The following is a 15525-nucleotide window of genomic DNA, read 5'->3' on the forward strand; positions in this document are numbered from 1 at the left end:
ATATATATATATATATATATATAGAATAGGAGTATTTGATAAGCTTAAAGCTTATAAGCAATCACCGCACAATGACTAAAGAAAATAATTTAATAATGGGGCATATAAGCCCTCGATGGAAAAAAAGTAGGTTTTCCCATATGCGTGAGACTGGAACCCACATTCTACAGCTGGATGCCCTTCCTAATGCCAACTACTCTGAGAATGCAGTGGGTACTTTTCATGTGCTTGGCCATCCTGACTTTTGTGAAGAGAAGGCACATGGCTTGGTGGTTAGAGTGTCAGGGAACTTGGAGGGGAACTTTCTAGGTGCAATCCCATGGTCATTCATGACCAAAGGGGGGCTTTACTCTCTCTCTCTCTCTCTCTCTATATATATATATATATATATATGAAAGGGGTCTTTACCATGTATATATGTACATACATACACACACACAGTGAAATCATCTTTATTTTTTCTTCCGCCAATTTTATCCACCTGCCAAATACATGAGCTTTTCTATTTTTCCATTCAGCTATTTATCCTCATATTCAGCCAACTCTTTACCTGTTTGTCCACCTGTATATCTGTCCATGTTCACCTCTATCCACCCATCCATCCACCCTTCCATCAATTTATCTACCTGTCTACTTACCTATTTGTGTTTCCGTCTGACTATCTTCTTCGTGTCTACCCATCCATCCATCCAATATAGCCACCCTGTTCAGTGACCTCTCTACCAATCTATCATCCCTCGTTACTCTACTCTACTCTCAACAGCAACTTGTTGCTCTGTAAAAAGGCAAGTTGTTAGCTGTCAGCTTCCAGCTTCATCAGGTGGCAGTAAAGATGGTGGTGGTGGTGGCGATGGAGGTATGTATACGTGTCTATCAGTAAAGTTGCGAACAAAGTAATAAAGATGGTTGTGGCTGTGGTAGTGATGATGATGATGATGATGATGATGATGATGGAGGATAGTGTTTTGCATCTTGCAAAAGAAATTCAGTATTGGCATGTTACCAAAACAGAGAGAGAGGGGGGGGGAGGGAGAGAGAGAGAGAGATGTAGGACTCTTTCTTCCTGCTGCACCCCCAAATCCTTAGCCACCACCAATGCCATGTGAGAGTGTATTCACATATGTTTTAGTGTATGTGTGTAGGTGACTGTGGTGTGTGTGTGTGTGGTGGTGATAAGATGATATATATATATATATATATATATATATATATATATATATATATATATATATATACGTATAAACAAAATCACAGTCATATCTAATTATCAGCATCGTCATCAAAACCTGCAGCTTCCGAGGAGGAGAAGGAGGAAGCAGAGATTATGTAATTAAGTATAGTTTACCTCTAACCTGAACTGATAACAAGAGGAGGTTAGTTGTCCTAATTAGATATGAAACTAACTAAGATAATTGCTTAGTTCATACTTAGAGAGGTTGTTTTGTATCCCAATGTGTTTATGGGTCTCTCAGCCAAATTATATTTAGACGACATATAGCACACACTTGTGTTCAAAATGGTTTACTGTCTATGTGTTGAGGTGACTGATATTTGTGCCTACATGGCTTAGTCTAAATGCATTTAGCTGGCTTACACTTGAAATGTGTTTAAACAGATTAGTCTAAATGTGTTTCAGAGGCTTACACTTTAAATGTGTTTAGGTGGCTTACATGCAAAATGTGTTTAAACAGTTTAGTCTAAATGTGTTTAAGTGGCTTACACTTGAAATGTGTTTAAACAGTTTAGTCTAAATGTGTTTAAAAGGCTTACACTTTAAATGTGTTTGCAAATATTCTGCTCAATACCACAGATTTGTTGGTCAGTTGTTTGACCTTAACCACTTGAGCATGTCCCTTAGCGGCTGGTGATATGTGCATCTCTGATCATGAGCAGAAGTAGTGGAGGAGCATCATAGCCATGTGTTGAGAGGAATTCTTTGGGGTTTGGATAATTCACCTCTGAAAACATGGATGTTTTGTTCAACATAATTAAACAACCCTTATTCAGGGACCTTTTGAGCAAGATGGGGTACTCAACCTGAAGAAAATTCTAACTGGGCCCCTACCTACAAGATCATGCACTGTTTATCTTGATATGAGACTACCATGTCATGCACATATGGTTGTGATGTATGTGCCTGGTGCACCCTTATCAGACGGGTAGTCATGATGGGTATATTGGGCTTCATATATTTGTACCCCAGTGTCACTTTGATGGCATACACTGCTCTCTCACTAACTAATAATAATAATAATAATGATAATAATAATAATAATGATAATAATAATAATAATAATGATACAGAAATGTAACTATTCAGCCACTGTACATCTGTGGTGGTGGTGGTGGTGTTGATGTTGGTGATGATCAAGATAGTGATGTTGATGATGATAATGATGATGATGATGATACTAGTGATGCTGCTGCTAGCTGTGGTGATGATTATGATATTGTTTAGCCTTGGTCCAGCAGACCAGTGGTCAAACTCATTCCAACCTTTTGTGTACCTCGGACTACGTTATACAATGTGTCCTTCCACTCTTTAAGAAGGCAAGGTGTAATTTGAGGTCATTTGGCCACTATTTGTAGCAAGCTGAGCAACTAAGTAGAGGTTCCCTCCCAAGCTGGCTCTGATGATGATGATGACTAACAATGGTGGAAGTGGTGGTAGTAATGATGATAGTGATGACAATAATAGCAGTGGTAGTGATGATGATGATGATGATGAAGAGGAGGAGGGAACAAAAACAATGATAAAAGAACATTAAACTTCCAGTAACTTTTTCTTTTGATTTCTTTTTAATGCTTGAAACAAAACAACAACAAAAATCCATAGAAATTCTAAACAATAAAAGTTAAATAACAACAACAACAGTAAAAATAGAGCCATTTGTTTTCGGTTATTTACACAATGTTTCATATATATCGTGGGTGGCTTCTCCACTGCCACCACCACCAGAAGCATTACTACTATTAGCATCACCACCGCCACCAGCATCACTTCCCCCGCTGCTGCTGTCGCTACAAAGGATTCATTTCATTTGTCTTACTAAAATTCTTGCGCACAATGAAGTTGTAATGTCTTGTCATGTGATGTGATGTGACGCAATATGATGCAATGTGAAGCAAATTTGATGTCATGTGGTTGTTATGTGATGAATGAAGAAATAACGGACTGTGGCATAATGTGATCTGAGGAACATATATAAACGATGTGATGTGATGTGATGTGATGTGATGTGATGCAGGGGTTTTCAAACTTTTGCCCACTGAGCTCTGCAACCAATATAATCAATTAGCTACCCCCTCCTGCAAAATTTCAGAGCTTGTGGCCTATAATAGGCTGGTATTTCTGTGGCTGCAATATCTTTGTAACATATATATATACATTTTATTGTGTCTGGGGAAAGTCATTCTCTTTTAGTGCCTTATTAATTTAACACTTACTGGTCCAATTTCTGCTCATTTATTTATTTTTACTGACTCTCCCCAGACACAATAAAATATGCTTCAACACACAAATTCACATAAAGAATCTTGCAAACCAAGTACAAAAACGAAATATATACACACATTTGATGTCTGAATAGAGTTTCAAAACAGGAAGAAGAAAACATGAGATTATAGAGCAGTGGTTTTCAACCATGGTTCCCAGGGCCACATGTGTCCCTCAAGCATTCTTCAGGCAGCCCTTGATGGTCTTCCCTTTCATCATTTAACGTCTATTGTCCATGCTGGCATGGGTTGGATGGTTTGAGCAGAGCTGGTAAGCTGCACCATACACCAGTCCAATTTGGCATGGTCTCTACATCTGGATGCTCTTCCTAATGCCAACCACTCCGAGACTGTAATGGGTGCTTTTACATGCCACTAGCATGGGTACCAGTTGCGTGATACCTGTATCTACTACAACTATGATTTCCCTGGCTTGATGGGTCTTCTCCTGAAGCCCAGCATATTGCCAAAGGTCTCGGTCATTTGTCATTGCCTCTGTGAGGCCTTTATAAATATAAATCTTTTTTTAATTGCCAAATGCTTTACTTTTATTTTGGTGCAGCCCCCTAAAAACAAAAACAGGTTTTGGATCTGCCCCAGATATTAAAAAAAGGTTGAGAACCACTGTTATAGAGAGTAAAAGAGAGAAACGAACAAATGAGAGGGAAAACTGGAAGTGAAAGAGAGTAAGGAGGAAGAGGGTGCAAATGAAATGTGAAAGAGAAAGTGAAAGTGAAGAAATAAAGGAGAGAAACAAAGGGGAAGAGAGAAGAGAGAGAGAAAGGTAAAGGGTACTAAATTTACTCACTGTGTGTTGGGCACAGGTTTCGAAAGGAACAGGTCGTCATTATCATTGTCAGCAAAGAGGCTGTCACTGGACTGAAGTGGACTTTGCTTTACGGTCTCAGAAGGTTTGCTTAACAAGGATGATGTTGAGGATTCAGACCGTACAGGCTTCGAGGTGCTGACAGACATTTTGCTGTCTACTGGATCCCTTTTGTCTCCAGTCTGTTTAAAGAATAAATAAAAATCCATTGTATATATATATATATATTTTTATATATAACGTTGACCACTAAAGTGGACAGTTAATGATTCTGGTTCTTTAAATGTGCTAGCTTCCTGGTAATTAATCGATATTAATTAATATATGATTTTTTACCCTATGTTTTATATATATATATATATATATATATACACATACACATATACACAGGTGAGCACATAAGTGCAAAACAAGATGGAAAAAATAGTACTCAAATACCAAAGGTAGAGTAATGTACTTTTTATTAAAAAAAAAGTGATGACAGTTGTGATGAATGAGAATGTGAAACTCTGAGTAACCTCTCAGCTATAATAATGCCAAAATCCATGTTAATTCATTTCTTTATCTTTTACTCTTTTACTTGTTTCACTCATTTGGCTATGGCCATACTGAGGTACTGCCTTGAAGGGTTTTAGTTGAATAAATCGACCCCAGGACTTCTGGTACTTATTCTATCAGTTTCTTTTGTTGAACTGCTAAGTTATGGGGGATATAAACACAGAAACATCATTTCTCAAGCGGTGGTGGGGACAAACACAGACACAAGGACACACACACACATACATAAATACGAAGGGCTTTTTTCAGTTTCCATCTGCCAAATCCACTCACATCTATAGTAGAGGACACTTGCCCAAGATGCCACGCAGCAGGACTGAACCTGGAACCATGTGGTTAAGAAGCAAGCTTCCTACTACACAGCCATGCCTGTGCTTTAATTACTTTAAATGCACAAAGAATATCGTTAGTAATATGTTTATGAAAAGGTTAAGGTTCTTTTGATATTTACTATGAACCTGGGACCTTACAATTATGTACTGAATTTCTCAACCACTTGACCCTATTTGTATTTATCAAAACAAGACCTACCTGCTTTGTTTCAATTGGTTTCTTTGCAGTAATATTACTGAACAAATCTCCATCATCGCTGGCCTCGCTATCATTGTCTCCAAAGAGGTTGCTCACTGGCTTAGATTTTGGTAAATCTGAAAATAAATAAACAAACAAAAATTAAATAACATGACCATCACTGCAGAATTTTCCACACATACAGGCTTGTCCTTTCAGTTGTGGTGAAAGAGTACAGCAGGGTTCGCCACCAACCCCTGCCAGAGCCTCGTGGAGATTTACATGTTTTCGCACAATAAACACACACAATGCCCAGTCTGGGAATCGAAACTGCAATCCTACAACTGTGAGTCTGCTGCTCTAATCACTAGGCCATTGTGCCTCCACACACACACATTATATATATATATATATATACACACACACATATATATAACAAGAGAAAGAGGGAGAGAGAGAGATAAAAAGAGTAATGGAATAAGAGGTATGGAGAGTTAAGTAGACAGAAATCATTGCTTACCATCTTTTGGTTGGGGTTTGAAGCCACTACTGGTAAATAAACCAGCATTCTTATCCTCCTCCCTTTCATTGTCATCATCATCATCATCAAACAGACCTTTTTCAGAGGTGGCTGACACAATACTAGATCTGTGGCTCTTTGGTTTCTGAGAACTGCTGCTTGTATTGGTTGGTGAAAATAGATCTGTCATCATAAAGAAAACACAGAGGTTAGTATGCATTGGGATATACATATATATATATATATATATATATATACACACACACACACATGCAGGTGTGACTGTGTGATAAGAAGTTTGTTTTCCGACCACATGGTCCCGGGTTCAGTTCTACTGCGTGGCACCTTGAGCAAGTGTCTTCTACTATATATAGCCTTGGGCCGACCAAAGTGTAAGTGGATTTGGTTGACAGAAACTGAAAGAAGCCTGTCATATGTGTGTGTGTGTGTATGTGTGTGCTTGCACGCGTCTGTGTCTCCCACCACCACTCGACAACCAGTGTTGGTGTGTTTATGTCCCCATAATTCAGCGGTACAGCAAGAGATTGACAGAATAAGTCCCAGGCTCAAAAAAAAAAAAAAAAAAAATGGAATGGGCTTGATCTGTTTAACTAAAATGCTTCAATCTGGGGCCTCAGCATAACTGCAGTCTGACAAGAACATCTGACTATTGAATACTGTCTTATTAAGCCTTGTCCAACTCATGCTAGCATAGAAAAAAAAATGGACATAAAAATAATGATGATATCTGCACACACACACCAACTTGGTGCATGCAATTGGAACAGCATTAAATTAAAATCACCATCTGTGTATCATGCTAAATATGTACATATTGCCAGAAGGCATGCAGCTGTGGAATTGCGTGAGATAAAATCTCTTCACAGACTTGTGTTAAAAACCCAGCATATATCAGAATGAGATGAATATTGTTCCTGCAGTGACTAAGAAGAACAATAGACATGTTTTGCCTTTCTTGAGGCTTGTTAATGCTGTGTACCCAATTATCACCTGCTTAAATAAAATTCAAGCCTTGGTATATAGGAAACTGAATAAAACATTCACTGCTGTTGCAGGAAGCTTGCTGAGCTGAAGAAAAATACAGTGTATGCAATTGAGATGCCACAGTTCTCAAATTTTGTCTACTGCCTCCAGGCCACTCATTTAGATTATACAAGAAACTGAACACTTACCATCAATTTCGTCATCACTGAAGCCATGAGATGGTGGTGTTTTTTTAGATTGATCTATGGAAGGTTTACGTGGAATGTCGTCAAAAAGCCCACCCTGTATGAAAAAGAAACAGTCACATAGTGAGGACAAGTAAGCACAAATTGTTGGTGATCAGGACTACAATTGGAAATACTACACATCATTAACATTGTGTTTTGTATTATAGTAGCAGCTACTGTCATCTATGACTCAGTGGTTAGTTACCCACTGAAGCACAAGTCTGGGCAAGGTTGTTTATGGAAGACCAACAGTCGCCCATGCATGCCAGTCTCCTCTCTCCATGCCACTGATGTTATCCAAGGGAAAGGCAAAGGTTGATACAGCTTGACACCAGTGATGTTGCAACTCATTTCTACAGCTGAGTGAACTGGAGCAACGAGAAATAAAGTGTCTTGCTCAAGAACACAACACACATCCTGGTACAGGAATCGAACTCACTACCTCATGCTTGTGAGTCCAATGCTTTAAGCACTGATGGCTGTTGCTTTTCTGGGTTTCTCTGCCCTTTGATGAATCTTGTTGTTCATCCCACAGGGTGTCCAAAAATCACCCACCTCACCCAGCAAGCTTGGTGTTGGGTTGCTGGTTAAGTCACTGACGACTTGAGCATACAACAGGTTGTACGGAGTTACAAGTTACCAGAAGTGTAAGAGCAACCCGACACACATTTTTAGAGAGAGAGAGAGAGAGAGAGAGATAGAGAGAGAGAGATAGAGAGAACAAAAGCAATGTGCTAGTTACCAGCCAACAGCAGTCAGCTCTTTCTACTTACCTCTTCATTATCATTATCAGAAAAGAGACCCTTTTTAGCAGGGAACACATCAAAGGCTGAGTTATCTTCTTCAGGAAAACCACCAAAATGGTTTATGGCTGCAGAGAAAGAGAAGAAAAAAAAATGCCAGAAACAAAATTTAAAGAAATAAACATAAATAATAGAGAAACAATAAAAAATGATCCCTTCTTGGGGTTAAAAATGTTAGTAACATTGGTTTGTATGGAGCAGCCATGTTGAAGTGGTGACAAACATTACTTCACAGCATGATTACTATTTTCATCTCTTATAGAGGTTTTGTAATTAATCATTTTGCTTGTTGCAAGATCAGTGACTGTGTGTCACTTGGTTTTCTATATATTGTGAGCTGGAATGAACTACTGTTCTCTCTAGCTGACAGGTATCCACTACTGAGGATGGACAAAAATAGGCTGTAACCGGCTGGTTTGGTGGTTCTGTCAAGCTGCTAGAAGATGGTAAGAGTTTGTTCCCCTGCTTCCAATATATATCAGGTGCAGATTGCATTGATAACCAGCTAGAGGAGGCATTCTCTTGGGGTTAAAAAATGGTCGTAACGTCGAGTCATATGGAACAGCAATGTTGACAAACATTAGTTATTTTGCTTGTTGGAATTAATTTAAGAAACTGAATTTTTAATTAAATTTAAAACTGATTAAAATGAGCCCCAGGAGCTGACCTAAGGTTACACAGCAACAGTAAAAGAAACTCATGAGGAAGCCTCAGTGGTTGTTGGACCTGTTAGAAATAGCAGTTATATATCCCTCAAAGAACACCCTATTACTTTAAAGAAGACCAGACAGTTCTGATGGTCTTATGTATCAATAAAAATAACAGGATGGTCATAAATGGAATGCCTTTGATCAGACCTGCCCTGAGTGTAAACAATAACAGGAAACCTTTATGCGGTTACCTGCAAGAAATAGCAGCCATGTACCCTTCAAATGACACCCTACCATCTCAAATACAGAAGGATATATTCCATAATATGGTCTATTGTAACTTCATATGAGATGGCCATGGTTGGAATGCTTTTGATTGTATGTCTGGTTGGATCTAGTCTGACTCAGGACTAAGTAACAACAGCAGCAACAAAAGTGTTTATTGTACCTGGTGTAGGTTCTTTAACAGTGTTCTTTCTGGCTTTTGTTTTCTTTTTTTGTGAATTACTGGCAGTTGAATCTGGAGGTAAAAAAGAAGATAAATGGTTCATTTCTTGTGTATGTATAATCATACATACCATATTTTCTGGCATACAAGTTTTTCAGGCCCAAAATTCCACGTGAAGTGCAGCAGGATTTGGACTAACAATGATGATATTTGAATGTTTTCACATCATGTTTAAACTCTATACATCAATTTATGTATCAGTAAGCCTCACTTTGGAAGTTTGGACGACATGAAAAGCAAAGTTGACCTCGGCGGAATTTGAACTCAGAATGTAATAACAGACGAAATGCCGCTAAGCATTTCGCCTGGTGTGCTAATGATCCTGCTAGCTCACCACCTTAATAATAATAATAATAATAATAATAATAATAATAATAAAAAATGATGAAATAACTGACCTTTTCTTTCTGGAACTCCTAGTCTGGCCGCAAGCTCAGCCTGGAGACTACTCTTGTTGAATGGCTTCTAGAAGGAAGAAAAACCAAACTTTACATCGTGAATGGAATTAAGAGAAGAAATATGTGTCACGCCCTAACTCTAACAACAGGTGAAGGGAATTACATGCTTGTTTTATAGTATCCGGTCCTTATAGTATGCTTTAGATTGGGACCGTTGATACCTCACACTTAAAATAGCTTCTTTACCTTCTTTTTATTCATTGATTGCAATTAGAAAAGACTGGAAGGAATTACCAGAATCTAATTACCAGCAATGTGGAATCGGTGAATTCAAAGATCCAGTCTTCGTTCACATTCTCCTTGTATTTGACACCAGGACTTGTCTCTTTTGTTGAACCACTTAGTCACGGGAACATAAACACACCAACACCAGTTGCCAAGCAGTGGTGGGGTACAAACACAGACATAAAGACTCACACACATAGATATATACATATATATGATGGGCTTCTTTCAGTTTCCGTCTACCAAATCCACTCACAAGGCTTTGATTGACCTGAGGCCATAGTAGAAGACACTTGTCCAAGGTGCCACATAGTGGGACTGAACCTGGGATCATATGGCTCAGAAGAAAGCTTCTTACCACACAGCCATGCCTGACAGAGTATTTTGAAAGCCTTGTTATACTCCTTAGCTTTGCTCTTGTTGCAGAGGAAAGAAAAATTACCTCAGGAGTACTTCCTTTGTCTTCATTCTCCTCCTCCTCTTCATCTTCATCACTAAAACTGCGGTCAGCTTTTGGTTTGCTCTTCTTCTCAAAGCTGTCGTCTTCCTCATCGTCAGATCCACTCTGGGAATCTTTAGTTCCAAACAAATCACCATCACTGTCCTCTGAATCGTAGGTTGACTGTCAACAAAAGAACATTCAATTGTTAATTACATAGATTGGTCAAGAGATGGGTTGTTACACATGGATTGGTAATTTAATTAAGAGATACATCTTTACATACAGATTAGTTATCTAATTAAGAAATCCAAACTGAACAGGTTGACCTACCTCAGTTGCCCTGGTGCTCTTCCTCTTGGGTGGAGGGGCAGTATCATCATAGTCCATATCTTCATCAGTGTACTGACAAATACAGAACAGAGAAATTACTCTTGTGTGGCTTGTGTGAGTGTAGAGTGATGTGTGTGTGTGTGTATTTGTGTGGAGCGTATGTGTGAGTGGAACAGGATGTGTGTTCATGTGTGGAATGTGATGTAATATATGCGTGTGTAGAGGTGTGTCATATGTGTACATGGAGTGTGATGTGATATATGCATGTGAAGTAAAAGTGTGGATGTGTGTGTATGTGTGTGTATGCACATGCACACCTGTGCACATACACACACACACACTGAGTCTCCATTTTCTTTACCTCAAACTTACCTCAGATTCAATCTGGTCCAGTTTACCCTTCTCAGGTTCGGAGTCATCACTCAAGCTGCCATGGTCAGTTTCACCATCATCTTCTTCTGATAAGGAGAGGGAGAGAGAGAGAGGTAAAGAGAGAATGAGACAAAGTGACGGGAATATAATACACACACACAAAAAAAAATAAACTTTGATTTCAATTGCAGCCTATACAGGCTTGTAACCTACAGTAGACCCAAAACTGGTGCTGCCCCGGGGTGCACCACCTCCTCCACGCCACCTCTAGCTATGTTAGTGAATGCAATAGTATAGAAAGTAAATCTATCTAGGAAGATGTGGAGTTTGAGTTTATGATGGAAAGTAACTTAACTAAAAAGAAAACCACAAGGTATTTTGTCCAATGGTCAACTGATTTCAACATCCACCACCACCATCAGTTTATTCCTTGAAACTTACCTGAGAAAATCTCTATGAGGCCAACATTGTCATCTCGCATGAAATCATTGCTACCAATTAGGAATGGAAGTGGCCGATGTATGTAAGGATCCTGTCAAAGTAAAGAATTACAAAAAAAAAAAAGAAATCAGAAAAGTTACACATACAGAAAATAGAGAGTAGGTAAAATTAACAAAGAAAAAACAACCTTTTTGAGAACCAGTATTTAGAACTAACTTGTCAGATGAAAGTTCGTATGATTTTAAGGTCAAGCGGTCATATTTGGTATCTGTCCCATCTGCCCATCTTTTCCGTCCACTATTCCAAGGAGGGTTCTACCAGAAGCAATTATCATTATACTTTACTTTCTGGTTAGATTCCCAGGCCTGAACAACGGAGACTACGGATATTACTCAATCATCTCATTCTTGGTCTACTCCCTAGGTCTCTTGCTGGTTGACTTCACTTGAAGAATCCGTCTTACAGATCCATTTCAGCTGATCTTATCAATCAGTTTCACACTGGTAACAGGGGAGTTAACTAAATCACACATTCCTCAGAGAGGGCACATATGGAAATCAATTGGTAAGATTGGATGAAATGGATCTATAATACTGTATATTCAGATTAATATAAATATATATAGGCGTGTATGTGTGTGTGTGTTTACCTTTGCTTCAAAGATTGGATCCACAGTATAGGCAGCATCATCATCTTCTGACTCAGAGTTCCCAGCATTGGTATCAAGTTTTTCAAATGACTCATCAATAACATTCAGACCTGAATTGACAGCTTGAGCAATTTTCTGGACCATCATTACTTCTCTTTCTTCTTTACTCATTTCCTACAACAAACAAAGGACGTTTGTAAAATGGTCTTACCACTGGATTGAAGATGGTGACAGACAAGAAAGTGAGGTTTATGGGGCACAAGTCTTCTTCACTTTAATTAAGCAAAGTGACCATACAAGTCACGAGTCACCCTTTATGCAGAATAATTCGACTGTTCTCACAGTTCCAACAGATGAACATGTAGCAAAGCCATCCAGTGGTTCTTGAGATATCTTGTCCACGGACAAACAAACAAACACAACTGAAAACAATACCTCCGCCTTCGCTAAGGCGGTTGTAATAAGCCTTCCTACTATAGGCTCAAGCCCTGAAATTTGGGAGGGAAGAGGGTTAATCAAGTACATTCACCCCCAATGCATAACTGGTGCATATTTTATTCAGCCTGAAAGGATGAAAAACAAAAAAGAAAAACAGAACAAGTAAAAGAAGATTTAAAACAAAATAGAACAAAAGGTTGTGTTTCAAAGAAGCCAAACCATAATGTGGAGAATATTTTTCTGATTACTTACCGGTTCCTTATTGTTGTTGTTTGTTGTTTCTTTTCCACTGACATCATCATCATAAACACGCTGAAAGAAGATCGAAGAATATGGTAAGACTATGGTGATGGTGTTGATAGTAGCGAGAATGGTGATGGTGGTGGTGAGAGCGACAATGATGGCGATGAAGATGGTGGTGGTGATGAAAGATGCAGTGATGGTGAGGAAGATGCTAGTGAAGACGTGTTGGATGGTTTGACAGGAACTGGTAAGCCAGTGGACTGCACCAAGTTCCACTGTCTATACTTTGGTATGATTTTTATGGCTGGAAGCCCTTCTTAATGCCAACCACTCATGAGAGTGAGTGGACTATATAAGACAACTGCAATGAATATGGTGATTAGCACATCTTGCATATTTTTGGTTCCTAATCAATTATACAGAATATTTGGCTTAAATATGACCAACACAGGTTTCTGTTGCATAAAGAACTAACAGTTTCATTTGCCTCCAGCTATTTTTTTGACTCTGCAACTTTATTCAAAGTCTGTTCACTGATGTGGTTCAAAGTGAACTTGAAAGCATTCATGAATGCCTAACATTCTTTCGCTAGGCAACTATGGTTTTTGAGACAAAAAAAAAAAGTGAGAAGGAGATTTAGAAACTTGATATGGCTATAAACATTACTATGCAGTTGATCTTATCCTGACCTGAGGTTTAAGTATGGAATGTGAGTCCTAGGCGGTTTAAGTAGGTCAAAGTGAATCTTCAGTTGATTGATGAGTTGTTGATTTTCCAATGTTTTGTACAACAGCTAACCACTAAATGAGATTAAATTCTTTTAATTGTTTCAGTCATTTGACTGTGGCCATGCTGGAGCACCACCTTAAAGGTTTTTACTTGACCAAAATTGGCCCCGAGACTTATCTTCTACTAAGCTTGGTACTTATTCTATCAGTCTCTTTTGCTGAACTGCTAAGTTATGGGGACCTACACACACCAGCATTGGTTGTCAAGCAATGGCAAGGGGACAAACACAAATATATATATATATATACGCTGTGTTATTAGGAAGGGCATCCAGCTGTAAAATCCCTGCCAAAGCAAACATAATAGTCTAGGGTACTTTTTCTATCTGGCCAGCTCCCATCAACTGTCCTACCCATGCATGCCTGGAAGATGCACATTAAATGATGATGATGATGATGATGTTTATTTTCTATGTCAAGTTATAATAAAAACAATTTTACATTAAACTGAAAGATTACACAATACTTTTTGTGGAGCATATATTTATTATTCTTTCACAAGAATGGTTAGGAAGCTTGCTTCTCAGCGACATGGTTTCAGGTTCAGTCCCACTGAATGGCACTGTGGGCAAGTGTCTTCTGCTATAGTCTTGGGCTGACTGAAACCTTGTGATTGAATTGGGCAGGTGGAGCTTCAGATCGTGTGTATACATGTGTGTGAAAGTGCTTGTGCCTCCCAACAGAAAGGAGGGGTGTTGACAGTGACTCTGAAGTTTTGGACTGTGTCCGCTGAAGGATAAGCAGGCCGAAACTTCAAAGTCACAGTCAAACTATTCTTGATAAATACTTTGGCTTTGATGTTAAATGATGATGATGTATGCGTGTTTTTTTTTTCCATGTACCTCTATGTCCATAAAGGAAAAAAAAGAAGTAGAAAAAATAGAGATTAAGAAAAAGATTAAAGGATTAAGGATACATTACGTTTTCCACAAACTGTGAGTTGGCCAGCATAATGAAATCATTGAAGACATTATTCACTTTGACTCCGGTACTCTGAGGGAGAGAGAACAAAGACTGCATGAGATATGCTCTGGTTGAGATGTGAAGTGTGGTGAGTGTGAGTGGAGACAGGTCAGTGTAAGTGGAGATTGGCAAGTGTGAGTGGAAACTGGCGAGTGTGAGTGGAAACTGGCGAGTGTGAGTGGAGACTGGCGAGTGTGAGTGGAGACTAGTGAGTGTGAGTGGAGACTGGTGAGTGTGAATGCAGACTGGTGAGTGTGAGTGGAAACTGGCGAGTGTGAGTGAAGGGCTGGTAAATGTGAGTGGATGCTGGTGATTGTGAGTGGAGACTGGGGAATGAGAATGGAGACTGGTGTATGTGAATGAAGAGTGGTAAGTGTGAGAGGAGACTGGTGAGTGAGTGGAAACTTGTGAGTGTGAATGGAGGCTGGTGAGTGTGAATGGAGATTAGTGAGTGAGAGTGGAGAACAGTGAATGTGAGTGGAGACTGGTAATTGTGAATGGAGACTGGTGAGTGTGAGAATGTGGACTGCCGAGTGTGAGTGGAGACTTGTGAGTGAGAATGGAGATATGGTTGAAGCTGTGGACAATAAGTTCTTATGGTAATACAGTTGTAGTATAGTATGGTGCAACAGCAGAGTACACAACAGCACTACAGTGACAGAGCTGTATTACACAGTACAATGGCATACAGTATGGCAAGGAAAAAATAAAAGACCTCTCCAAGTGTGTATCATACTTTGGTAATGAAGTAATACAGAGGTACAACAATAGTAGTACAGAAGGCAAAATACAAAAAAGAAAAGATCTAAGTGTGTACCGTACCTTGGTTTCATTGACCAGTTTATTCACCTGGTTCTCAATCTCATGAGTCTTTGATAAAATAGTCTGGGAGAAGTTCTGCAGATGGAGCAGCAGCTGTTGACAAAGGATGAAAGGCAAAGTCAACCTCAGCAGAATTTGAACTCAGAACATGAAGACGGATGGCTAAGCATTTTGCCAGGCATGCTAATAATTCTGCCACCTTAATCTTTACACATTATCTATATATATAAAAATGAGAATGTGTGTCTGTGT

The 15525-nt window shown here is 39.0% G+C and overlaps 1 protein-coding gene across 2 annotated transcripts in view; it reads right to left on the reverse strand.

The window, feature by feature from the left end:
• The window catches only part of LOC106876955 (WASH complex subunit 2), a 71496-nt gene that overhangs the window by 48906 nt on the left and 7065 nt on the right, over positions 1 to 15525 (reverse strand). For both annotated transcript variants that reach the window (XM_014925725.2, XM_014925724.2), the window contains exons 3-17: positions 15274 to 15366; positions 14410 to 14481; positions 12710 to 12769; positions 12020 to 12193; positions 11371 to 11461; positions 10930 to 11015; positions 10558 to 10629; positions 10228 to 10407; positions 9501 to 9567; positions 9043 to 9114; positions 7915 to 8012; positions 7103 to 7196; positions 5910 to 6092; positions 5411 to 5526; positions 4304 to 4503 (exon numbers count right to left, since the gene is read on the reverse strand). In XM_014925725.2, the coding sequence (XP_014781211.1) occupies positions 4304 to 4503; positions 5411 to 5526; positions 5910 to 6092; positions 7103 to 7196; positions 7915 to 8012; positions 9043 to 9114; positions 9501 to 9567; positions 10228 to 10407; positions 10558 to 10629; positions 10930 to 11015; positions 11371 to 11461; positions 12020 to 12193; positions 12710 to 12769; positions 14410 to 14481; positions 15274 to 15366 (1658 nt within the window). The remainder of the gene's footprint in view (positions 1 to 4303; positions 4504 to 5410; positions 5527 to 5909; positions 6093 to 7102; positions 7197 to 7914; positions 8013 to 9042; positions 9115 to 9500; positions 9568 to 10227; positions 10408 to 10557; positions 10630 to 10929; positions 11016 to 11370; positions 11462 to 12019; positions 12194 to 12709; positions 12770 to 14409; positions 14482 to 15273; positions 15367 to 15525) is intronic.

This window comes from Octopus bimaculoides, chromosome 23, assembly GCF_001194135.2.
Source record: "Octopus bimaculoides isolate UCB-OBI-ISO-001 chromosome 23, ASM119413v2, whole genome shotgun sequence".
Classification (NCBI taxonomy): Eukaryota; Metazoa; Mollusca; class Cephalopoda; order Octopoda; family Octopodidae; genus Octopus; species Octopus bimaculoides.